Here is a 27463-nt window from a genome sequence, read left to right as displayed (position 1 = left end):
ATCTACCACATTTTTGTCAGGGGATAGAGTAGTTTATACACCCGTCTGCTGAAGGAGGTAGGTGATTGCATTGTTAAATAACTGGGATTTTACTTAATTCCTTGCTTTCAGTGTAATGGTTCTCTCCCATGGACTTGTGCCTTGTATCCTTGTGTCTGTAGTCATTTGGTTCACTTTCACCACAAATAAGGTGAGGAAAAAGGAGTATGGGATAGGGAGGTAGAATGTAAGTGGAAGGGTCTTACTGACTCAAGCAGATTTTAAACTCAACTTTTTTGTTTTTAATTGCATGCTTTGTTCCTTGCTTTCTATAAAACTTAGCCAGAGTTCTCATTTTGCAAATTTCCCTGTACATTTTTCACCTTCCCAAAACATTTTGATAGCTTGTACCTATAGTTTTTACTTCTGTTCTCTTTGAATATTTGGGATTTATAGCCTTGCTATTTTATTCTCACTTGAGTGGGATTTTGATAAGGAATAGAAAAAAATCGTACATTCAGTCTACCATGTTTAAACAGCAGTCCTCTTCACCTTTTCATCTTTATCAGATTCTTTCTGTTAGTGTTGAAACATGATCACACAAAAGAGGACTTAAATGGAAAGATATATTACTATGTTCCTGGGGAAGAAGAATCAATATCAGAATGACAGTTTCTCCTAAATTATAAATTGAACACAATCCTAATAAAATAGAAATAGTTGTTTTTTGAGACAAGCAAGCAGATACTGAAGTTTATATGCAAAAATAAGTAGGCAAGAACAGCCAGAAAAGAAAAGAAAAAGTGGAGGAGTGCCCTACCTGGTACCAATATATTCTAAAGATTTAATTATTAAATCAGTATAATTGGTTTATGAGCTCTGTTCAGCAAGACAGAAAATTTGGAAATAGACTACAGACACTGACCACCATGCCCAGCTAATTTTTTGTATTTTTTTTTAGTAGAGATAGGGTTTCATCATGTTGCCCAGGCTGGTCTTGAACTCCTGGGCTCAAGTGATCTGCCTGCTTTGGCCTCCCAAAGTGCTGGGATTACAGGTGTGTGCCATCCGGCCCCCAAACAATGGCTTGAAACAACACAAATTAGTTTCTTACAGTTCTGAAGGCTCTGAGGGAAAAAAATCAAGTTTTTGCCTTTTTTAGCTTCTTGTGTCTTATATTTCCTAGCTTGTGACCCCTTCCTCCATCTTCAAAGTATAATACCCCAGGCTATACTTCTGTCATCACATTGCCTTCTGAAGTATCTGTCCGCCTCAGTCTTACAAAGACACGTGTTATTACATTTAAGCCCATCTGGATAATCCAGGATACTCTCCTCATCTCAAGATCCTTAATTTATTCACATCTGCAGAGTCCCTTTTGCCGTAAGGTAACATTCACAGGTTCTAGGGATTAGGTTCTCGGGGTTAGGCTTTTTGGAAGCCATTTTTCAACCTATCACATACTTCCAGCTCATCATGTCCACAACAATGAAACCTGGTCCTCCTTCGGAAGACAGAGTAGTTTCTCTGTCAGGTTCCAAAGTACAGAAGCTGGCAGTCATCTTTGATACTTCTTTCTGTTATCTATCATATCCAATCTTTGTCCACATCTTGACAATTTTATCTCCTGTATAATTTTCAGATCTCTTTTTTTTCTTTTAAAAATAAGTCCCTGTTTAAAATCAAGCTATTAGCTTAGCCTAACATTTCTTACTTGGCATATTATAGAATACTCCTAGCTGATCTCTTTACTTTTTGTGCCCCTCTGAGAAAACTAAACAAACAAAAAGCCAAAGGCAAATTGGGTAACTTTCCTTCTCTTCAGATCCTTTAGTGGCTTTCCAAAATCCTTAATGTGATCTTCCAGGCTTTCCATAATCCAGCCACAAGTGTTTTTTTCAGTCTCATCTTTATTTTTCTCTTGCTTTCTGTGTTTATTACCATTAGCTTTCTTTTAGATCTTGGAAAGGGCAATGCTTAAGAGATTTTGTTTCCCTCTGAACTTGTTCTTTAGATCTGAGCTCAGTGTTACTTCAAGGAACACTTTATTCCCCGGATCAGGATCCCATGTTCTTTTTCATAGTATCATACACCTTACATTCTGAAGATCATAGTTTATAATTAAATGTCTGTTTAGATTAGTGTCTGCCTCTCCCTACTAGACTGTAAGCTTCAAGTGGCTAGGAGTAGGTCTGGTTTGCTATACCTGTGTTGAGGACAGTGGCATAAAATATATGTTTATGTGCTATGTAATGACATTTTGGTCAATGACAGACCACATATGTAAACTGATTCTGTAAGATTATAATGGAGCTGAAAATTTCCTATCGCTTACTATATTTACTATACCTTTTATCATTATTTTAGAGCATACTTCTACTTATTAAAAAAAAAGTTAACTGTAAAACAGCCTCAGACAAGTCTTTCAGGAGATATTACAGAAGGCTTTGTTATCATAGCAGATGATCGCTCCATGAGTGTTACTGCCCCTGAAGACTTTTCAGCAGGACAGGATGTGGAGATGAAAGACAGTGATATTGATCATTCAGACCCTGTTGTAGGCGTAGGCCAGTGTGTGCATTTGTATCTTTGTTTCTAACAAAAAAGGTTTAAAAAAGTTAAAAAAAGTTTTTAAGTAGAAAATACAGAATAAGGATGTAAAGAAAATATTTTTGTATAGCTGTACAATGTGTTTTAAACTATGTGTTATTACAAAAGTCAAAGAATTTAAAAACTCATAAAGTTTATAAAAATTACAGTAAGCTAAAGTTAATTTATTATTGAAGAAAGAAAATTTTAAAAAATTAGTTTAGCCTAAGTGTACACTGTTTATAAAGTCTACAGTAGTGTACAGCAGTGTTCTAGGCCTTTACATTCACTCACCACTCACTCGCTGACCCAGAACAACTTCCCATTCTGCAAGCATGGGAAGTTAAATGTGTTTAGATACATAAAAACTTACCATTGTGTTTTAGTTGTCTACAGCGGGGGTCCTCAACTGTACTGGTCCCCCAGTACTGGTCTGTGGCCTGTTAAAAACCAGGCTGCAGCAAGCTATAATAGCATTGCTGCTTGAGCCCCACCTCCTGTCAGATAAGCTGCAGCATTCGATTCTCATAGGAGTGTGAACTCTGTTGTGAATTATGCATGTGAGGGGTCTAGTTTGCACACTTCTTATGAGAATCTGACTAATGCCTGATGATCTGAGGTGGGTCAGTTTCAGCCAAAACCATGCCTGCCAACCCCCCACCCTGTTCCGTGGAAAAATTATCTTCCATGACACCGGTCCCTCATGCCAAAAAGGTTGGGGACCACTGGCCTACGGTATTCAGTACAATAACGTGCTGTAAGTTTTGTAGCCTAGGAGCAATAGGCTATGTTATATAGCCTAGGTGTATAGCAGGCTATACCACTTAGATTTGTGTAAGTACAATCTGTGATGTTCTCAAGCACAAATTGCCTAATGATATTTCTCAGAATGTATTTCTGTCATTAGGTGACACATGACTGTACAATAAACTTGTGGTAAATGAATGACACCTGCTTTCCTGTAACTCATGTTACTGGCCTCCAAGTATTTGAAGATTGTTGTGTCCCTCCTTTAATCTTTTCAAGTTAAATACTTTTGAAATACTTTTGATTTCTTGAATTCTTCCTCCATTTTGTATGGTTTGCAAGTCCCTAATCACTTTAAATGTTATATTTTGGGTGTGCCCTAGTTATAGATTTTTTTAGCCCAGATCAGGAGATCACACCCCAGATGATACCTCTGTGCAATGCAGAATATTGCCTCCCTCATTACAAAGTATATAAGATACAGGCTAAACAACCATAACAATGAGGACCAATGTGCAGTGGCTAGAACAAAAGTTTCTCTCTTGTTTAGCAGTCCAGAGGTAAGCAACTCTGTTCCTTGTTGTCATCCAGGATCCTAGTTTCCTTCTGTCTTTAATTTTTGTCATTCCTACTGGTGTTGTCATGTGCATGGTTGAGACTAGCTCTTTACCACTCTGTGTTTCAGCCCTCAAAAGAGAAAAAGGAAGTGGAGGGCAAGCCAGTTCCTTATAAAGGTATGCCCTGAAGATTGCATATGTAACTTATGTGACTGTCTTATTGGCTCAAACTTAGGCACAGGCCACAGCTAGCTGTCAGGGAGCCTAGCTCATTGGCCATATGCCCAGAAAGTTTTCTTACTAAAAGGAAGGAATACTTTGCTTGTTTGGCATTAGTTTCCTACAGTTGGTGAATGTTTTTTTGTTTTATTTATTTATTTTTCTCGCTCTCTCTTTTTTTTTTTTCTTCTTGTCAGCCTTTTCAAAAGGTTGAAAACTGGTGCATGTTGAATTTGTGGTCATAATTGCTGTTCATTGTTATGCTGTTTATTATTTAAATGTAACAAACATTTGCATTTATTAAATTTTTTAATGCAAGTGATAGACTGGCAATCAGCAGTTCTTCTCCGCCCCCCCCCCCCCCCGCTTTTTTTCTTTTTGCCAGAGTTTGTGGTTGATTACTTCATTTCTAGCCCTAACATACAGAAATTCAACAAATATTTATTACTACATACCAGGCACTCTGTATTACAGATATATAATATTGAATGATACAGATTATTCTCTTTCACAAAGTTTGTATTCAAACATATTGCTTGATTTCTTTTGTGCGTGGTTTAAATTAGGGGTTGGCAAACTTTTTCTATTAAGGACCAGATAGTATTTTCTGCCCTGTGGCCTAAAATTTATGTAAAGAATTCAAACAACCCAATAACAACAACGAAATAATCTGATTTAAAAATGGGCAAAAGACCTAAATAGACATTCTGAAATTTGAAGACATACAACAGGTATATGAAAAAATGTTCAACATCATTCATCATCAGGGAAATGGAAGTCAGAACTACAATGAGATACCACCTCACCCCAGTTATGGCTGTTAACAAAAAGAGAAAAAATAAATGCTGGTGAGGATATGAAAAAAGGATAACTTTTATACAGTTAATGTCAATCTAAATTAGTACAGCCATTATGGTCAACAGTGTGGAGGTTCCTTAAAAAATTAAAAATAGAACGACCACATGACCAAGCAATTCCACTTCTTGGTATATGTCCAACTCAAGGAAATTTACTCAGTATGTTGAAGATCTGCATTTCCATGTTTATTGCAGCACTATTCATAACAGCCAGTTTGTTTTTCTTAAAAAATAGTTGTCCTTGACCATTTTTTGAAATGTTATTCTTACATCATTTTAATTGCATTACTTCTTACTTCATCCTTTCACAATTCCTTTAGCTAACTCTTCCTCCTGTCTAATACCTGTTTTAAGTGAAGTTCTTGGTTCTCTGTCTCTCTCTATTCTTTCTCTCAAGTCTTAGTCACTTAAAAAAGTACATGTTATAGACAATTTGCAAATCTATGCATCTGTTCCTTGCCTTTTTTGATCTAGTTATAACTCCAAATCTCACTTATCTAAAATCTGTAAATATTATGTACTTCAGTTCTTTGAGCTTGAAACCTTATTTTGAGTCATTTTATACCATCAAGGAAATAATAGGAGTTGTAGAGGTGGACAATAACATGTGAAAACTTGTAGAGGCAGCAGAAATTATTTAGAATTTGGGAAATGTATATTTAGAATGTGGCAAATGTGGAGAATGTGGCAAATGTTGGTCTGTTACTCCCTTGGAATAATAGATCAAGAGGGGCTTTGTCTTCCTTAAAAAGGATTTTCTAGTTTGATTCTATAGGTAGTATGGAGCTACTAAAGGATTTAAAATGGGAAGGTTTAATGATAAGATGTTTTTCCCTAGATTATTTGTAGCAGTATGTAGGATGGCTCTTGGGGATGGGAATCCTGAAGCAAGGATACTGGTTAAGAGGTTTTACGATTAGGTGAGAAATGATAATTTCCTGAATTAAGGCAGTGGTACTGCAGATTTAGTTAGAAGGATAGATTTTGATTTAAGTGATGAGGAAGAGGGATTTATCAATTCCTGATTTAGGACCTGAGAAAATGAATATTATTAACTGGCGAAGTACATACAGAAGGAAAAAAAGAAGGTTTGGGAGGGGAAGGGAACCTTACAAAAAAACGAGCTCTGTTCTGTAGGTATTAAATTCAGGGGTGTCTGTGGGCTGCCCAGGAGGCATTTGTATGTAAAGATCTGAATCTGAGGCAAAGTTTTAAGTTAGAGATGTAGATATGGAATGTAGTAGGGTACAGGTGATAGTTAAATCTGTAGTATAATTGAAACCACCCGCAGATAATATGTTGAATGAAAACTGGGCCAACTCTGCAACAACCACGTTTTGGAGAGGAGGAAGCCTGGAAAGGGAAATCAAGAAAGCAAGTGATTGAAAAGCATTTCTTGAATTTGGCTGTGAAGAGGTCATCAGTGATTTGTTTCAGGGGAGTGGTGTGGGCAGAAGCCTGATTGCAATGATATGAGATGTGAATAAAAGGTGAGGTGAGGCAGTAGAGACAGGTAATACAGACTAATATTACAGAAGTAGGATTTTTATGTGAAAAAGGTATATCATGTTGCTTTTGATGGCAAGTTGCAGGATAGTCAATTTTAAAATGGGCTTAAATGATGAAAGAGATTTATTGGCTTTTGGAATGGAAAAGTCCAGAGGTGGGATTGATAGTTTGAATGTTTCACGCTTGGGGTTTGCAGGCAGGACTGGTGGAAGGACTGGGATAGAGGATGAGAGTGTGTTTATGAGAGAGGGATAAACCTTGGGGTTTAGCCTAGATATGGAAGCAGCTGGAAGAAGGAGAGGACTGATACTGAGGAAAAAAACGTAGGTCACAGAAAGCCAGAAGTCTAAGTAAAGGAATGAAAACAGGAAGGTTGTGGTTTACTAATAAGGGCTTTCTCTAGCTAGGCTAACTTAGCTACAGTTATCCAAATAGGCTTTATACATTGCAGCTTTCAAAATCCAGTCCTAGTATTTTGTAGCGTAGTTGTTTACTTGATGGCTCTTCTGCCAGGAAATAAAAATTGAACATTGTTAATTCTTTGTCATTCGTGGATACAACATTGGTACTCACACAAAGGTGTGAACCTGAAGATCCTCATAAGATGAGAAGCTTTTCTTTGTGTATATATGAAAATAAACAAGTTGGTCTTGGCAAAATTATGAGGTTGCTATATTTTGTGGTCATACCCTGTCTTTGTCTTCTGTTGTTCCCGCCCTCCTCCTTTTTAAGTTTACTTTTTTTCTCTTTACAAATAAGAAAAGATGCTTCATATTTATTCATGTCACATGTTAATTATTCTAGGTGTTTACCTTTCTAAGGTGTCTTCAAGTTCAGTGCTGTTGAGTTTAGTGGTATTTGAATTAGGTAAACTTGGAGTGGTGTGATATAAGAATATTAATTCTGTCTCACTTTATGTGTAAAATTTAAAGTAATATGAATTCCTTCAAATTAGTAATGCATTGAGTTGCATAACCTCAAAGCCAGCAGGCCAAGTGAATTGAAAACTGCCACTTGGCAGTGTATTTCTTTAGGATTGGTCTTGAGTTTTGGCAGCTTTAAATTATGATAGGTCTTAAGAGTCACTTCTGGCTGGGAAAAAGATTTTAAAAAAGATTATGATAGGTCTTTAGGACATTTGTCCCATAAAATGCCTGTATAGAGTGAAAGCCTTTCTTAGGAAAGGAATTTCTGAGACTGGGAATAGTTGGGAGAGGTGTTTGGGGGAGACTGATACTTCTTTCTTTTTTTTTGAGATGGAGTCTTGCTCTGTCGCCCAGGCTAGAGTGCAGTGGCACAATCTTGGCTCGCTGCAACCTCCACCTCCCGTGTTTAAGTAGTTCTCTGCCTCAGCCTCCCAAGTAACTGGGACTACAGGCATGTACCACCACACCCAGCTAATTTTTGCATTTTTAGTAGAAATGGGGTTTCACCATCTTGGCCAGGCTGGTCTTGAACTCCTGACCTCGTGATCCATCCGCTTCAGCCTCCCAAAGTGCTGGAATTACAGGCATGAGCCACCATGCCTGGCCGAGACTGATATTTCTTATTATCCCATATCATAAAAGCATATGATTCCTAGAAATGTTGCTGAAGGTTAAATCTACTTTAGTTGTTTTAGAGTGCTTAGAAAGGTTAGAAAAATGATTTAAAAAGACTTCCCTTTCTTCCCCTTCCTTATCTCTATATCCCATGGTGAGCCTTTGTTCCATGCTGCCACCCCTGGCGTTTTATGGCATGATGATCATACAAAACTTACGGAAAGTAATTCATATGAATATATATATAAAGTAATTCTGGCCTGGGTGGCTGCTGCTTAAGAATCATCTGAAGTGATCTTGGGGGGAGAATTTGTAAGGATTTGTAAGGAATTAAGAAATCCTCACCCCTGCTATTTGAGAACAAGATCTACGGCCTTTTTTTCTGTGTATATGTGTGTGGGTGATGTTAAATTGTCTATGGAAAAAAAATTGATTCTAAAAATGCTGCTGAAGAACAAATGGTGAAGAATTGTGGTAAGATATCCTAGATGGTCGTTTATGTAGACTGTTTCCTATTAAGGCAAAATAGGTGGTATTTAAAACATGACGGTAGATTCTTTAAATTTTTTTTAATGTTCAATAAAGAGCCATTTTATATAAAGGCACAGCTATATGTTAGGCTTTTAAATTTAATCTGCATTTTAACAGAGGTAGAAAATGCTAGGTAACTGATCTGAAGTGGAAATTCTGGTTAAATGCAGCATTTCTAGTCTAGTCCATTGCCATGTACAGGATCCATCTCTCTATCGTTGAGAAACTCTAAATTGGAGATTACATAAGATACGAACATACATGAAATGACTAGAGGAATAGTATCAGATTGTACGGAATTAATTGATAGATTACATTCAAATGCTAGATAGGATGCTCTGGGCTACATATTTGTATAGGATATGCCCTCAATTCACTAGAGAGTTGATACAGTGAAAATGTATGTTGCTCATAGGTAACATTAGACTTCAGAGAAGGGAGAGATCATGGAGTATGACCAGAAAGATTTCTGGAAAAAAAAAAAAAAAGCTTTTGAACTGCTCTTTGAAGTATGGATACGATTTGGGTTGACAGAAAAGAGGACATTCCAGATGGGCCAAATTCAAGAGAAAAATCACTGGAGGTAGAAATAAGTTTGTTGTAAGTTGAGTAGAGAAAAAAGATTGGGGCCAGGTGTGGTGGCTCACACCTGTACTCTTAAAACTTTGGGAGGCCAAGGCAGGTGGATCAGTTGAAGTCGGGAGTTCAAGACCAGCCTGGCCAACGTGGTGAAAGCCTATCTCTACTAAAAAAATACAAAAATTAGCCAGGCGTGGCAGCGCACACCTGTAATTCCAGCTACTTGGGAGGCTGAGGGAGGAGAATCGCTTGAACCCAGGAGGTGGAGGTTGCAGTGAGCCAAGATCACGCCATCGCACTCCAGCCTGTGGGACAAAGAGTGAAACTCCGTCTCAAAAAAAAAAGATTGGTCTGTCTTGGTAACAGTGAGCCTGGTATCCTGGTATCTGGGCTAAAGTGAAGACTTTGAAGCTAGGGAGTACAAAATGAACATGGAAGATTAATCTGACCATGGTCTTTTTTTCTCCCTGCCCTGATGATTTTACTTTTATATGTTTTTTTCCTTAAATAAAAATCACACTCTAAAATATTTAAAATATTACAAAGTTAAAAAAAATCATTTTTAGAGAAGTTTAAGTATTAAATAGATCTTAATGTCTTCAATATTTCTTTGAGATGTTCAGGCTCACTCACACATTGAAATTTGCTTGTGGCAAATGTATTAGTGTATTTGTCAGTGTGCTTGGGTGCCTCTCTGACTTTATTCAAGGTATTGACCATTCAGTTCTTAGTTTGTAGAAGAAATGGCAACATTGGAAACAATAACCTATTTTAATTCTTTAATTATATTATAGTTGTGCCTCAGTCCATTTTTCCCCCTTTCATTTTATCTTAGGTCAACAGGACATACTGCTGTGGCACCTACCGAGCAGGTCCTATGCGGCAGATAAGTCTTGTTGGAGCAGTAGATGAAGAAGTTGGTGATTATTTCCCAGAGTTCCTTGATATGTTAGAAGAATCACCATTTCTGAAAGTGAGTATTAATTAAGATTATTAAAGTTTTGATCTTTACTTAAGTGGGCCCTTTATATGTTGAAGAGTATTAAACTAATATTGCCTATTGAAATTAAATTTATCCAGTGTTTTGCATAGAAATGTTTAGATATAATAATATTGGTACAAAGTACTTAAATTCAATTATTCTTTTTAATATAAATTACTATGTAGCATTTGTTTCTTTATATACAGTTGTAAAAAAGTCTTCTTAGAACTTTTATTTGGGTGGGGGGATTAACTTATAAATCACTGAAATGATTTTTTAATGTGACTAATCCATCTGATTTCTAGATGACTTTGCCCTGGGGTACACTTTCCAGCCTCCGACTCCAGTGTAGGTCCCAGAGTGATGATGGGCCTATAATGTGGGTAAGGCCAGGAGAACAGATGATCCCAACAGCAGATATGCCAAAGTCACCCTTCAAAAGACGACGGTAAATATTTCTTTTTCTCAAATAAACAAAACTACTTTTTTTTAATTGGTTGCTTATAAAAATGAGCACAGTTTGAAAACCATTTGTCTTGGGCTCCCTTAAGTAAATATTTTAGTTGTCAGTTCCTCGTTTCAGTTCAATCATCATACAGTTATCACAGTGAGGCATTTTTCTAAAACACAAATTTAATTTTTACTTATTTTTTAAAAACCTGTGCCCTAACTGCCTGCAGGATAAAAGATCAAATCCCTTAGTGTGGTTTACAAGGATCTTTCATAATCTGGTCAGCTGTACCTCTTCTAGACGTATCTGGTTTTAGTCTTCTCCGGCCATACTGAATTCACTTTCCAAACCATAGTCTATCATAACGCTTTGCTTTTGCACTATTTCTTTTTTTTTTTTTTTTTTTTCAGATAGGGTCTTACTCTGTTGCCCAGAGCTAGAGTGCAGTGGTACAATCATAGCTCACTGTATTCTTGAACTTTTGGGCTCAGGAGAGCCTCCCAAATAGCTGTGGCTATAGGTGTGCACTACCATGCCCATCCGATTCAAAAAATTGTTTTGTGTATTTTATTTTTGTAGAGATGGGGGTCTCATCATGTTGCCCAGGGTGGCTTTGAACTCCTGGCCTCAGATGATCCTCCTGCCTCAGCCTCCCAAAGTGTTGGGGTTACCATCCCACAGCAAACTTAATACATTTTCAAAACTTAGCTTGAGCTCAGCACAGTGTCATATGCCTTTAGTCCTAGCTACCTGGTAGGCTGAAGTAGGAGGATCACTTGAGCCCAGGACTCCACAACAAGATCCTGTCTCAAACCAAAACCAAAACCAAACAAAACTTAATTTGGACGTCACCTCCTTTGTGAAGTTTTTCTTTCCTCCCTTAGGTAACTTTGCTACAGTGTTCTGTTCATTAAAGTTCTGTTTACATGTTTTTATTTTTAACTAATATTTGAGGTGTGCTTTGGGAAGACAGGGACTCTTTTATTCATCTTTGTCCTCATGACATATACTATAGGTAACCAGTATTTGCTACATGAAACCAGTAATGTACCGTAGTACCGAGCCTCAATAATTCATATTGTGCTAACATGTTTTGTGTTTCAGACTCTTAAGACAAATGTAGATTAACTCACTCTCTAGTATTTTGAAAAATCTAATTTAATGAGACCGAAAATGATTTATACCTGCTTAGACTTTAGCAATTCAAAATAAGTGCCCAGAAGTGAGTTTTAATGGACTAATCTAAACCTTAACTTAAGACTCATAGGAGAATGATACTTGAGCTAAGTATGGAATAATCTTAGGTACTTGAAATGCATGAAAATACTTTGAGAAAATTATGTACGAATGCAGGGTGGTGGGATGGTAAAAACCCAGGAGTTATTTGAAAGTTCTGCGCATTGTTAGATTATAGCAGTTTTTGTTGCAGGATGATGATGAATCTTGAAATCTTATTAAATTGTTAAATACTATATACATTTTTTTGTTCTGTAGTCTTTCCCCCAAAAATCACCATCATTTGTTTCCTGAAAAAAGTAATAGGAAAGAGTAAAAAGAGGGCAGGCGCAGTGGCTCACACCTGTAATCCCAGCACTTTGGGATGCTGAGGCAGGCAGATTGCTTGAGTCCAGGAGTTCAAGACCAGCCTGGACAACAAGACAAAACCCTGTCTCTAGTAAAAATACAAAAATTAGCATGGTGGCACGCTCCTGTAATCCTAGTTATTGAGGTGGTTGAAGCATGAGAATCGCTTGAACTCGGGAGGCCAAGGTTGCAGTGAGGTTGCAGTGAGCTGAGATGGCGCCTCTGCACTCCAGCCTGGGTGACAGAGCAAGACTCCATTTCAAAAAGGAAAAAAAAAAAAACAAGAGTAGAAAGAAGGCAGACCAGGCGTGGTGGCTCACACCTGTAATCCCAGCACTTTGGGAGGCCAAGGCAGGCATATCACCTGAGGTTAGGAGTTCAAGACCAGCCTGACCAACATGGTGAAACCCCATCTCTACTAAAAATACAAAAATTAGGTGGGCATGGTGGCAGCCGCCTTTAATCCCAGCTACTCGGGAGGCTGAGGCAGGAGAATTGCTTGAACCCGGGAGGTGGAGGTTGCAGTGAGCCGAGATTGTGCCATTGCACTCCAGCCTGGGGGACAGGAGCTTCTTCGTCTCCAAAAAAAAAAAAGAAGGCAGAAAGCCACCATTTAGGCATATTAACCTTTCAAATTATATATAGTCATAAATAATCTTTTTACAAAAATCCATTGTTTGTGTGATGTTTACTTTAAAACTTGGGAATTTTTTTTCCTTTAGGCTTATGCGTTATATCAAGATGCAGCTGTATCATTTCTAAACAACTGTGTAGTTTACTGTATGGTTGTATCAAGATTTATTTAACCAATTCTTGGTTGTGTTTTTGTTTTTTTCTTTGAGACAGGGTCTTACTCTGTCACCCAGGCTGGAGTGCAGTGACTCAATGAGGGCTCACTGTAGCCTACCTCCCGGGCTCAGGTGATCCTCCCACTTCAGCCCCCCAAGTATCTGGGACTACAGGTGCCTGCCACCATGCCTGGCTAGTTGTTTTTTTTGTTGTTGTTGTTTTAAATTTTAATTGTAGGCCTCACTGTGTTGCCTGGGCTGGTCTTGAACTCCTGAGCTCACACAATCCTCCTGCCTTGACCGTTACCAACTCTTTATTAGTGTAATATTTTCCCAGGTTTTCAATGTAAACAGTATTTTCAAAACATGATACTGGTGTGCTGGAGCCAGTTTGTACCTGTTCACAAAGGCCATCATTAGCATCACTTTCCAATTCCACATCGTGTGATGTCATGTTAGTAACTGGAAATTGTTTGTGTTAGGTGTATTTATACCATAGAAATCAGCTAAAATCAGCCACCTCCCCGACCCTCAAGCCAGAGGTAAAATATATAGAGTGTACCACTGATTGTATGTGGATGGATCATATAAACAAAAACTTCTGTGAGTAAAGAAAAAAAACACTGAAGCCGAAAGGCAAAGAGAAAAACTTGGAACAGAAGGGAAAAAAAGCTTAATAGTCATAATATATATGGGATTTTTTACAAAAGAAAAACACCAAAATAGAAATATATATAAAGGAAATCACCAAAGACAAAATAAGAAACCCCTCAAAAAATAGCAAATTAAAATGAGACATTTTGGGGTTGGTATGTTCGTGCATATGTGTGTTTCTTTTCTTTTTTTTTTTTTAATATTTTTTGAGACAGAGTCTCACTCTGTTGCCAGGCTGGAGTGCAGTGGCGCCATCTCGGCTCACTGCAACCTTCGCCTCCCGGGTTCAAGTAGTTCTCAGCCTCCCAAGTAGCTGGGACTACAGGCATGCACCACCATGCCCAGCTACTTTTTGTATTTTTACTAGAGATGGGGTTTCACCATGTTGGCCAGGATGGTCTTAATCTCTTGACCTTGTGATCCTTCCACCTTGGCCTCCCCAAGTGTTGGGATTACAGGCGTGAGCCACTGCATCCGGCCATGTGTGTTTATATTCTTAGTAAAAATTCCTAAAGGCTCAAAGTATACACATTTCTAATGGACTTCCAGAAATATACCAATTTATACACCCACTCATACAGTTCCCCTTTTTCTTATACTCTCCACTAACATTTTTAACTATATTGATCTGATTGGATAAAAATGTCTCATTTTATTTTATTTAAAAAAATTTTATTAGACAGAGTCTTGCTCTGTCACCCAGGCTGGAGTGCAGTGGTGCGATCTTGGCTCACTACAACCTCTGCCTCCCAGGTTCAAGTGATTCTCATGCCTCAGCCTCCCAAGTAGCTGGGATTACTGGTGTGCGCCACCACGATTGGCTAATTTTTGTATATTTAGTAAAGAAGGGTTTTGCCATATTGGCCAGGCTGGTCCCAAACACCTGGCCTCGAGGGATCTGGCCAGTTTGGCCTGCCAAAGTGCTGGAATTTTCAGTGGTACAGCCCAACCCCAAAATGTCTCATTTTAATTTGCTATTTTTTGAGGGGTTTCTTATTTTGTCTTTGGTGATTTCCTTTATATATATTTCTATTTTGGTGTTTTTCTTTTGTAAAAATCCCATATATATTATGACTATTAAGCTTTTTTTCCCTTCTGTTCCAAATTTTTCTCTTTGCCTTTCGGCTTCAGTGTTTTTTTTCTTTTTTTTTTTTTTTTTTTTTTTTTGGAGGCCGAGGTCTCCTCTGTTGCCCAGGCTGGTGCGGTGGCGGGATCTCGGCTCACTGCAGGCTCCGCCTTCCTGGGTTCCGCCATTCTCCTGCCTCAGCCTCCCAAGTAGCTGGGGACTACAGGCACCGCCACCTGCAGCCCGGCTAGTTTTGTATTTTTAGTAGAGAGCCGGGGTTTCACCGTGTTAGCCAGGATGGTCTCGATCTCCTGACCTCAGAGTGATCCATCCCGTCTCGGCCTCCCAAAGATGCTGGGGATTATAGGCGAGCCACCGCGCCCGGCCTTTTTCTTTACTCACAGAAGTTTTTGTTTATATGAGCTATCTTTCCTTTTGAGGTTTCTCCTTTAGCAGTAGGCTTAGAAGAGCCTTCTCTTATTCAGTGTTATAAAATACTCACCTACATTTTCTCTTAGTACTTCTGTGATTTCAGTATTTACATATTTAATCTACCTGGAATTGGCTTCAGTATAGAGGAAGAGATTTACATTTTTTCCAAGTAGTTAGGCAGCTATACCAACATCATTTATTTAATAATTCATCTGAGGTGCCATCAAATTTTATTTCTATTGGGATTAAATATTCTTAAGTGAGGCATTCAAAAGCATTTTGAATTAGAATTGAATGAATCAAAATGTAAATGCTAATGTCCATCTTTTTGTGTTAGTGAAAACTTCTTGTTGCAGAAAATGGTGGAATCAATGTGAGAAGCTGTTCAGTTACCAAGGACACTGCTACTGAAGCTTATCTTTGGATTTATGAACTCTGAAGTTAAAGAAATATGTGTACAGAGTTTTTTAAATATCAGATAATACAGCAGGACTTAATAATGGAAAATCCTGCCCACTTTTCCTTCCCAGAGGCAAATATATTTTTACGAGAGGCAAAACCCATTTGTTTATAATACTTTTTTAAAAAGGCTTTGGCAGGGTTTTTTTTTAATTAAACATTTTTTTAATCTTGTGTATATAATAGTTGTATATATGTATGATGCACATGTCATGTTTTCATACAGGTTTTGATTTTTTGGTATGATAGCAGGTATTCCTTCCTCTTACCTGTTCTCTGAATAGTTAAATGACCCCTGCTTTATCGTCTTCCTCATTTCTTCTTTCAGTCAGCTGTCCCTACAACATTGCTGGGGTTAATTCATATTCTGTTTTAAAATTATCGTTAGGTCTTACATGCCTTGTTAATAAGTGGATTCTAAAATTTTATGGCTAGCTGTGTTTACTGCAGACCCAGCTAGTAAGTTATTAATTCATATGCTAAGGTTTCAATGTTATGTCGTCACTCAAAGGAAGAATATGCAAAAGCCTCTTTCTTTTCTCTATTTCACCTACGTACTTAAAACCATGTCACATTTTTTGAAAGTTTTATATTTGGTATCATAACTTCTGTAAAAAAAAAAGTCTTCTGTTTTTCCTGCAGTTTCTGATTGCCCTGTTTTTTGAGGTAGGAACATAAAAAAGTGTTCTGTTTTTCCTGCAGTTTCTGATTACCCTCTTTTTCTTTTTTGGGAGGTAGGAACATAATAAACTTTTCTTGACCATCCTAAATATCTTCTGTTCTCTTTATTGCTTTATATCCTTTTATTTATTGCTTCCATTCTCCTTACTGCTTATAGGGTTAGCGTTAAGGTACATTACTTTCTTCCAGAACCACGCTGACTTTGTCATCTGTCTGACTATGGCTTTCTTTAATAACTTTTTTTTTTTTTTGAAAGGGCATTGCTGTTGGTAGTTACCTAGCATTCTGTTCTTTTATCATATCCTCATGCCTTTCAGAATTTTTTTTTGTACTCTCTGCTGTAACATATCAGTTTTTTTTTTAATCTTTTGGAACTCTGTGTTCTGCCTATAGAAGGCTTATTTCAGTTATGCACCTAGGACTTCGTATTTAATGCTTTTCTGCATTAACCTATGGTGGTTGTTCTCCTAGATTTATTTCCTTCTCTTGCTTAACACATTCTCAGGGAATAGTCTAACAAAAAGGAGGTATTCTGAGTCATTGTATGTCTGAAAATTTATTTTTCTGTTAATAAACATGATTTATAGTTTAGCTGAAGTCCAGAAGTTGTGTTGTCTCTTAGTATTATTAGCAGTGCTCTATTGTCTTCTGGCATCTAATATTATTTATGAGAAGTCCTAATGCTAGTGTAATTTTTATTCTTTTGTAGGTAGCCTATTTTTTTCTTGTCTGCAAGCTTATAGCATCATCTATCATCAGCAGTCTGAAATTTCACAGTGTTACATCTTGAGTCTTTCATTCTTATTTTTTAATTATACTTTTTGTTGTTTAGTAGTCACCTTAAATTAAAAGATTCATGTCTCCTTTCCTTTCTGATAATTTTTCTTACCTAATTGCTTTGGCAGTTTCTTCTCTATTTTCTGTTATTTCTTTCTGAAACTACTATTGGTTGAATAATAGATCTCCTGGTTTGATTGTCCTCATATTTCCTATTATCTTTTTGCTTTTGATTCTGAGACATTTACTGGACATTTGTCTTCTAACCTTTCTTTGGTGTTTAAAATTTTAGCATTGTTCATTTTGGTTTTTCTCTGTCAGGTTGCTGTCTTCAGATAGCTGATGATTTTTGGTTGACCCATTCATATTTTAAAATAAAGCATTGGGTTCATTGCGAGTTATATTTATATTTTGGTGAGTCTTGTCAACAGGTAGACAATTGTCAGTTGTCAGCTTAGAGTGAACAGGCATAGAAATGGACACTAAATGATGTGCCCAAATATCAGAGGATTATGTTCTATTTTTGTGGCAATTTCCATGTGTTTAGAGAATGTGCAGTTTTTCTGGCTGAAAGTTTATCAGGATGTTTTTCGCTATAAGCAACAAAAATTTTGATTCAAACTTGTTTATAAAATAAAATGTCTGTCTTGTATATCGAGAAGTCCAGAGAGGTTGGTTCTAGACACCATATGGTCAGTGTGTCAGTGCTGTTATCAGGGGACCAGATTCTTTCCTTTTCTCTGTTCTATCATTCTCTTGGCCTAGGCTTTGCACTTGCACTAGCTCCCTTTATAGTTGCTAGATGGCTGAGGCAGTTCTAGACATCACATCTGGATCTGGCTATATCTAATAGAAGAAGATAGTATCTTTTCTTGTACTTTCTTAGGAGCTAGGAAACTTCCCAGAAGTCTCTTCAGCATATTTCCTTTCATACTATTAGACAGAATCTGTTCATGTCTATTCATAAATCAGTCACTGTCAGGGGAAATGAGCCTACCATAATTTACCAGGATCAGAAATTAACTCTGGAGCTTGTGAATGAGGTCACATACAGGGCAGGATGAGATGCCTAATGAAAATCAGGGTTCTGTCAGGGAATTAAAGGGGAGGAATGGATGCTGGGTGGGTAGCCATAGTCTACTCCATGTGGGGCAAAATGCCTGTCTACATTTTTTCCTGCACGGATGACTTGTTTGTTTGCAGAATTTCACTTTAATTCCCCTTTTCTCAGCCTTACTTCATTTCTGTTCATCATTATTATGCCTGGCTTCTTTTTGGACTCAGGCTTTTCTAAAGTCTGTTGGGCAGGTCTGCTGCCTTTTGCCTGCTGATCTCTTTTTGTGTATTCTATGCCTGTGGCTTTCTCTGCTCAGTTTTATTAGTCTCAGGTACTATGATCATTTTCCATCTTGTAAAAGTTTGCTAATATTGCTCATTCATTAATTCATTTCCTTCATCACTTATTCACTATCATCTTTAGATTATTATACTTAGAAATTCTTGAGCACATAAAAAAGCAGAAAATAATATAATAAACTGCTGTGTGTTTAATATACAATCAACAGCTGTCAACTCATGGCTAATTCTGTTTCATCTGTACTCTAATCCATTCTCCCATCTAATCCCCACTTCCCCTATTATTAGTTTGAAGACTTTTACTTTCATTTTAATGTAGAAGGAGATAACATGGATGCCTAGTTTGCAATCTTGAATCAGAACTCTAGTCTAACTATAATAGGTTCATTGCCTGATGCACATGGCAAGTCAGTACACCAAAACACCAGATTGCAACAGAGAAAGAAGTTTAATTGTAGGGCCACTAAAAGAGGAGATGGGAGGAAATCTCAAATCTGTCTCTCTGAGGAGTTTGGGGGTTAGGGTTTTTAGAGGTTTTGGAATGGGCTGATGTGTGGAGATGTTCATTGGTCTGAGAGTACAAAGTGAAGTTATGGACAAAGAGATGAATAAACTATTCTCATGCTGATTAGGTTTTTCTGTGGAGGTCTTTAAATTGGTTGGCCGCAGCTGTTTTGCCAGAATTCAGGATCTGCTTAAGCCATTCTTAACATGGGAGATTCTATCTTAAACAAAAGCCTTATGATGCTAATACTTGAATTCTTTTTTTAAAAAAAGTATATATATGTGTGTGTGTGTATATATGTGTGTGTATGTATGTGTGTGTGTGTGTGTGTGTGTATATATATATATTTATTTATTTTTTTACAAAAAGGTTTCCCACTTCAAGAAATTCTATCTGTAGAAACAATGGGGATGCAGATGGTCAGTATCTAGTGTTACCTGAGTTGTAGTTATAAGAAAGTGGTCTAAGTGCAGCCTGATTAACACTTAATTATAGCTATATTTCCGTCCAGAATTTTTGTTAACTGTATGAGGGCAGCCTCACTCGTAGCATATTTTGAGAGTTGGAAATAAGATGATTAAGGGTAAAGAAGCCTTAAACTTTGACTTTTATTTTCTGTTGCTAGACAGAAGCACTACATTTGAGCCTAATCTAAGATAATATTTTCAGTTTTATTATGGCACACAGGGAGAGGAAGGTAATTACATTAAGCATTATAATATAGTGTGTTAAATGCTAATGATCATAATCATTGAACCCTTCTCAGTCCTCATGTTATTTAAATCTGGTATTTTAGCAGACTTTTTTGTCTTACTGGTATTAATTAATTTTTTCCTTTTTTTGGTCTCTTTCTTCCTTGCTTACCCTTTGTTTACCAACCAAATCAACTCTAGATCAATGAATGAAATAAAAAATCTCCAGTACCTACCTCGGACCAGTGAACCCCGCGAAGTCCTCTTTGAAGATAGGACTAGAGCTCATGCTGATCATGTAGGTCAGGGGTTTGACTGGCAGAGTACGGCTGCTGTTGGAGTTTTGAAAGCTGTACAATTTGGTGAATGGTGAGTTAATTGAACTCAACTGCAAGGTTGGTTAATATTGTATAAGACAATGTGGACTCTATTTAAAAGGTTTAGGACTAGTTTTTAAATTGTGGTAAAATACACATACAGTTTGCCCTCTTAACCATTTTTAAATGTACATGGTGGAGTTAAGCATAATTACATTGTTATGAAGCAGAGCTTCAGAACCTTTTCATCTTGCAAGGCTGTAACTCTATACTCACTGAACAATTTCTCTTTTACTCTCACCCCCGGACTCTGGTAACTATCATTCTACTTTTTGTTTCTATGAATTTGACTACTTTACATACCTCATATAGATGGAATCATATAGTGTTTATCTTTTTGTGACTGGCCTGTTTCTCTTAGCATTGTCCTGAAGGTTCATCCCTGTTGTAGCAAGCATTAGAATCTCCTTCCTTTTGTAGGCTGAATAATAATTCATCATATGTGTATACCACGTGTTGTTAATCAGTTTTTCCATCAGTGGGCGCTTGGGTTGCTTCCACCTTTTGGCTTTTGTGAATAATGCTGGTGTGAACATGGGTGTATACATATCTCTTCATGTCCGTGCATTCAGTTATTTTGGCTATACACCCAGGAGTGAAGTTGCTGGATTATATGGTAGTTCCATTTGTAATGTTTTGAGAAACTGCCAGACTGTTGTCCATAGTGGCTAAACCATTTTACATTCTGTTGGGGCCCATTTTTAACAAAGCTCAGGACATAGAAATACAAAGTGGTGAGAGGACCACAAATGCAACTAGTTTAGAATACAACTATTCTTTTTAGCCATTTTTGTTTTAATTTTACAACAGCAAATCTGATTTTTATGGCTTTTTAAGTTTTAGGTTTTTCTCAAATTTTAAAAAAATTGTATACCTAGTCCTTAGAAACTATGCATCTATTTCTCTGCTAGTAGAAGCATTTCCAAGAACAAAAGAACTGAAATTTTTTCATTGTGAGATGTTTGGCTCTAAAACTTAATTTTGTTAGTTTGTCTCTAAAACTTAATCATTTTTCATTGTGAGATGTTTGTCTCTAAAACTTAATTTTGTTAATCTTAGGAGTGACCAACCTCGCATAACCAAAGATGTGATTTGTTTTCATGCTGAGGATTTTACTGATGTTGTACAGAGACTTCAGTTAGATCTTCATGAACCTCCAGTTTCCCAGGTAAAAAACTTATTTTTTATTACCATTTGAGATACTGGAAATAAATATCTGTACCCATTTTATTTTGAATTTTATCTTGCAGTCTGATATGTGGGATAGTGAGTTTAATTTTATTACTATTAAAGACTGGGGTGGGGGTGGTGCTGAGAATCATTTAAACAGAGCTTCCCCAGCAGAATGCTTGAAATCACTTCCATCTTTGGGATACCAGGTGGGCCTGGGATGGTTAGAGGTCCCAGGTGACTCAGTTACGGCCATGAGCTATCTCACTTGTTAACCCCATTGCACTGTGTCCCCTCAACTGCAAAAGGCTGAAAGACACACTGAAAGAAAACATGTTGCCTTTATGTGTGGTGAAGAATATTGGTACTTAGCTGTACTTTGAAATACTTAAGTGATTCTCTAGGCCATCCTGATTTTAACCTGTACTTTGTTACTAAAGAGGTAGTAAAATAGGAGGAAAAGAATTTTCCCAAGCATTACAAAAATTTTTAGAAAGTTACCTATCATTCAGTGTTGCTTAATTTTAATTTGATTGTTGTTATAACACATTTTGTTTCTACTGTTTTCCTTTGCTAATTATAATATTTCATTTGACTAAATTATTACATGTTTTAAAGTCTCACATAACTTTTTTCTTTCTTCAGTGCGTACAATGGGTAGATGAAGCTAAACTAAACCAAATGAGGCGGGAAGGCATTCGTTACGCTAGAATTCAGCTTTGCGACAATGACATCTACTTCATCCCTAGAAATGTCATTCATCAGTTCAAAACAGTTTCGGCAGTGTGCAGCTTAGCCTGGCATATAAGGCTTAAACAGTACCATCCTGTTGTGGAAGCCACTCAAAACACAGAAAGCAATTCTAACATGGACTGTGGTTTAACTGGAAAGCGAGAATTAGAAGTTGACTCCCAATGTGTGAGGATAAAAACTGAATCTGAAGAAACATGCACAGAGATTCAGCTGTTGACAACTGCTTCATCATCCTTCCCACCTGCATCAGAACTTAATCTACAGCAAGATCAGAAGACTCAGCCTATTCCAGTTTTAAAAGTGGAAAGTAGACTGGACTCTGACCAGCAACACAATCTGCAAGAACATTCAACCACTTCTGTGTGATATGTACATATTCAAACACATTTTTTAACTTTTTTAAATTTTGATGTGAAGTTATAGTTTTATAACTGGCTTAAGTTAAGTTTTATTGGAGAAATCTTGCCTATAATTCTATAAAGAGAAATGACATTCCACAAATGTCAAGCATATCTTTTTTACACAGATTATGCAAAGTTAAGAGTTGTATCTTATCCCGTTAGTACAGTATGTAATAGTGGGTCTGCTGCTACTTTCTGTTTTAAGGTGTGAGGTAACAATTCAATCTCTTCTTCAAATCAAAATGAGAATTCTCTGGAATAACAGATTCTTATTTGGTAAATTATTCACTTCCCTTAATTTTATCTTGCCTTGTCTCTTGCCATATTTGCTGTTTTTATGGATAAATCAGATTTATGGTTTAGTATTTGTGTCTTTATGGCACAGGTTCAATTTCTACAGTAAAAATGGCATTAGGTTGCAGGAAAGAATTCCTGCATCTGGTACATGGGCAAGTAAGTTATTTAGTTCTAACCACAAATAACAAGTAGTTTCTAAGGAAATTTCAGTGGCTCTCTGGTTTCTTAACAAAAGAGAAAGCACAGCACTTTCTGATCCAAACTGTCTTTTTTTTTGTATCTGTTATTTAAAGCCCAGTGGATATTTCAATTAAAAAAAAAATCTAAAGATGAATAGTCCTTGGTCATTCATTATCCATGGCTCATTAATCTCTTCTAGAATATATGCTAACTATGGAAGATATTTTGGGTAAAAGAGATAATGTTGACATGATACTCTATTGTTCTGCTTCCTGGCATCCTCACATTTTGTGGGGATAATTTTGCTTCCTAAACTGATCACAACTATTAAACTTAGAGAATAATAATAGTCTTGCTGATGAGGCTGCCATATTTTGAGCATCAATCTTATGATAAACTATTCTTGTCACTTGGCATCAACCTCTTCATGATAAATATCTACTACTGAGACACTTCACAGTTTTAACTCGTGAATACCTGGGTTTATTTACTATTACTCCGTGTTGCTATTTTCTAAGAAAGAATACAGCACTAGACTTCATCCTAGAGTTTCAGGCTAATGCTTAGTGCCTGAGTATTTAAATTTTCTTTTCAAACAGGCACAGTTCACGTTGCTAGTATGGTCCTAACTTTCTGTTATTTTAGAATGTTAACATGATTCACATTATACTTTATCTTAGTTAATAATACAATAGGCCTTTTGTTTATTAAAGGAAGAGTTCTCCCCACACCTAAGACCAGATTCTTGTATCTCCCTGGTTACAGTGCAATTTGGAGATTTTTTTTTTTTCCTGGATGGTAAGATTTGAAATATTTACATTAACATAGGCAAAAAAAAAAAAACAAAAAAAAAACAAAAAAAAAAAGCCAAGATGCTGCTTTATTATGTCTGTCACCATGAAAACTTAGCTGCATCTTTTGAAATATCAAATATGAATTTTCTCTAAAATATTCTGAAATAGGTTAAATCTTATATAAATATTACTTTGTGCAATATTGTTGTGTAGTTAAATGCATATTAGCAAAGTATAGAGGTCACTGTGTAAACAGATAGAAAAGTAACCATCAGCAAATACTGCAGTGATTAGTTAGAATCTGTATTATTCCTTATATATATGTATATGTATGTATTCTCTGTTACAAAGGATGAAGACAAATAGGGATACATTTCAATGTAAACCATTTATGAATTGGAAGTGATGTTGGCTTTAGTTATCTTTGTAAATAAGGTAATTAGAATGGTATGAAAGGTAATGTGATTATTGCAGGGGTGTTTTTAAATCTTGGGTATAAATTCTAGGGTAAATTCCAGTTTATCAATACTAGTTTTTAACAGGACCTGCCTTTGAGGGTGTTTTTTTGTCGTTTTGTTGGGGAGGGGTTTAATCACAAAGTGTGTGGGTTTGGGTTACTTCTTGTTTTTATTTTTCTGTCCAGAAGAGCTTTACCAGGCTGTGCAAAGTAAAATTCTTCTCAGGCAACATTTGCTTTTTAAAATAATCATGAAGAGAAGGCTGTTAAAGCAAAAAAAAAATTTTTTTTTAATTTTTTCTTGTCTTCCAAGATCCGATTTCCCCATCTCCCACTTGCCATCCAGCAGATGCCATCTGTCATCCAAGCTGGTCATTGCTAATAAACAAGGAGACTGTCTCCTGACAGCCAGCACTGTGTATTATCACTCAGGAACCAGCGGATCTGCAAAGACCTACAATCAAAAGCAAATCCCCATTTTCCTTTTATAAAACATTCTACCCTCACCTCCAATATAAACACATTAAGAGTACAATAAAAATGTTTAAAATCATGTACTAATAAATTCATTGTATGTTAGAATTGCAATAGAATGGAGAGAAACATTTAGCTAGTAATGTATCTGAAAACTGAATGTCCTATGTGAGTATTAGATTTTAATAGCATGCTTTAAAGACTGATGAATATAAAAGCAGAAGTTTTGCGTTTTTTACTGCTTTCAAAGCTGTATCCTAGTTTAGTGATACAAATGATTGCAATTTTTCTAAATCATTAAATTATTTGGTTTGGTGGAGTGAGGCATGGAGCAATCTGGCGTCTTCTGATTTGTTAAAGTAGTGATGGGAGTGAAGTTGTAACTGAAATTTAAGCTGATCTTCCTTTTTGATATATTATCCGTTGTGCCAGCTCTTGAGATTACTTGCACAATGTGGCTATAAGTTTTAATATTTTGTGGAGCAGAGGGATGGTTTTTAAATGTGCTTATGGAAAGGACTCAATAAATGAATATTCCTAACTTAGTAAAGTAGAATAATTTCATGGTACCCATTAAAAAGGATAAAAGTCTTCCTCTTGCCCCAGAAGTAATTCTTGATACCAAGATATGCTAGGAGTAGGATGATTCAAAGCGGTAACCCAAATTCATAAAGCAATAATAATGAAAACCTACATAGTATGTTCCCTCCTCCAAAGTTTTAACTCTAAAAATTGATTCCTAGGTTTAATTGTACTTTTAATTTGCTTATTCAGTACTTAGAATTTGTTTAACTGGTACTTTTGTTATTTTTTAGTGAAAGACTTTTGAAAAGTGCCCTTTCCCCTTAAGAGACAGTTGGAATACCAGTTGACTGATATTATAAGCTCTTATAGGGGGGAAAAAGGAGCTTATTAAAGTTCTTTACTAAACTTTGGGACAAGATGTTTTGCATCAGTCTTACTAGGCATAAAAGTCACACTTAATGACTGGAAAAAACTTGCTTATTGCCTTTCCTTATATAAATATTGTCTAGAATGAAAGCTAATATAGGAACAAGACTCCCAAATCCATGAAAACCCTTAGTGAATATATTCTTAATGATTAATATTAGCCCATTATATTTTCATCTGTATTTGCCATAAAAAATTTATTTGCATTTATGCCTTTAGGATAATTTTGTATCTTTCTAATCTTTTATCATTGCTACACGTTTTTAAAAAAGAACCTTTCACTAGCACATGCCAGAGGTTCACATCTGTGCTGTTTTGTTTTTCAAACAGGTTGTAGCTGTATTTATTGGCCATGCAAGTAGAGGAAATGCACAGTACCAATGTTTTTCTTTAGCACGTAAGGGACCTATCCTTGTCTTGAAAGTTTGTTACTTTAAAAGCAAGTATCTCTCCATAAATATTATGGCCTTCCATTTTCTTCATACATTTTTTAGGATCCACTTGTGCATGTAGTTGAGACCACTGTCTCTTAAAATATAGCACTTTTCAATTCTCTCTGAAGAAATACTTATGTACTACTATCACATGTTGTAAATTTTCATGTAATAGTGTTTTCTGTGACTAAACTCCATTTTGATTGGCAGCTAAGACTTTTTTTCCTGTGGCTTTTATTTATCTAAGAGGTCTTTGCATATAGATGAAATGTATATTTGCCTGGCGGACTATTTGCGTTGTGTGGCCTTAGTTTGTTTATTGACATTAACAAGTGTTTTAAAAAGGTTTTTAATGAATAGTCTTAAATCTAAATTTGTGTGAATAATCCTTTTAACACAGTGCTTTTTTGTAGCTGTCTAAGTGTGTTAAATTGTTAAGCTATTTCTTTGTAAAATAGGACAATGGAATGCATAGTTTTTTTTTTTTTTTTCCTGTAAAGTATTTTTTTAATAAACAAAGTCTGATTTGTCCTTTACTGGTGTTTCATCACAAAATGCATAGCATATGCGAGTTCTAAATACCTGGAACCTATTTTTAGAGGACGAATCCTTCACCTACTTTATCCCCTACTACTACAAAAAAATTTTTTAGAAAATCTTACGACTTTTCTTTCTAAAGATGTCTGGGGAAAATTCCATCCATATTGAGATGCAATTAGTTTAGGGGAAGAAGAAAAAATCACTTGGCATTTGTTGTAGTTAATGCCTCTTAATTGCTTAAATTAGTGTGTATCTACTTAAAAGGACAGTCTTAAATTTGTATTCTGGTGATGTGGATTTTCTTGAAGTTCATTGAGTATTAATGAAGATGGCGTATAGACTTTTATGTCATTGATGTATTAATGCAACACCACAAAATGGATTTCTTTCCTCATCAGTTTTTGTGTGAACTTACCTTTAATTGAGGTACCTTTCCTAAGCACTGATAGCCTTTGATTCTGATTAGGAAAGGAAAAGAAAGGGACTGCACAGTTTTTGAGTAACTGCCATGGGCCAGGAAGTTTGTATGAGGGTATCTCATTTAATCCTCACATCCTTAAGAAGGCAACTATCTCCATAGTACAGGTGAGAAAACAGGCTTGTTAGTTGAATAAATTGCCTAAGATCACAGATTATTGGTTGGGAGCAAGGATTCATACCTTGTTCTCTGGTAGCCTTAGGAAGCACTGAATAGTTTCCAACAGGGCACCTGAAAAATGGTTTGCTACTTAACCACTATCCTCTAATACTACTTACCTGATTTAGTTCCTCCACACACTGCCCGGAAAATCTTTTGTGTGCCAAACAATGAAGTAAAGTACTTTTGCTATTAATGTAATTGAGGTTAAATATTTACGTGTGCAAAATTCGACGTTTTTCACTTGTCATTTATCTTTCTTTTTTTTCAAGTTGGTCATTTGTCTTGAAGCCCAACAGAATTGTAATGTTTAGCACTAAGGAAAGGAAAAGCTGTCAAGGATTAAAAGGAAACCACTGCCAATGTGTGCAATGTAAAAAGGATAAAATAATTTTTACTTTATTTGAGACAGGGTCTCTTGCCTAGGCTGAAGTGCAGTGGCGCAATCATAGCTCACTACAGC

At 36.4% G+C, this 27463-nt stretch overlaps 1 protein-coding gene across 1 annotated transcript in view; it reads left to right on the top strand.

The window, feature by feature from the left end:
- The window catches only part of RSBN1 (round spermatid basic protein 1), a 51309-nt gene extending 24950 nt beyond the window's left edge, over positions 1-26359 (top strand). The window contains exons 3-7 of the mRNA XM_003892419.5: positions 9944-10081; positions 10396-10538; positions 19737-19904; positions 20972-21080; positions 21728-26359. Of these exons, the coding sequence (XP_003892468.1) occupies positions 9944-10081; positions 10396-10538; positions 19737-19904; positions 20972-21080; positions 21728-22201 (1032 nt within the window). The 3' untranslated portion in view covers positions 22202-26359. The remainder of the gene's footprint in view (positions 1-9943; positions 10082-10395; positions 10539-19736; positions 19905-20971; positions 21081-21727) is intronic.
- The last annotated feature ends 1104 nt before the right edge of the window (positions 26360-27463 follow it).

This window comes from Papio anubis, chromosome 1, assembly GCF_008728515.1.
Source record: "Papio anubis isolate 15944 chromosome 1, Panubis1.0, whole genome shotgun sequence".
NCBI lineage: Eukaryota > Metazoa > Chordata > Mammalia > Primates > Cercopithecidae > Papio > Papio anubis.
The sequence above is the reverse complement of the archived record's forward strand: the minus strand, read 5'-3'. Positions and strand labels throughout refer to the sequence as shown.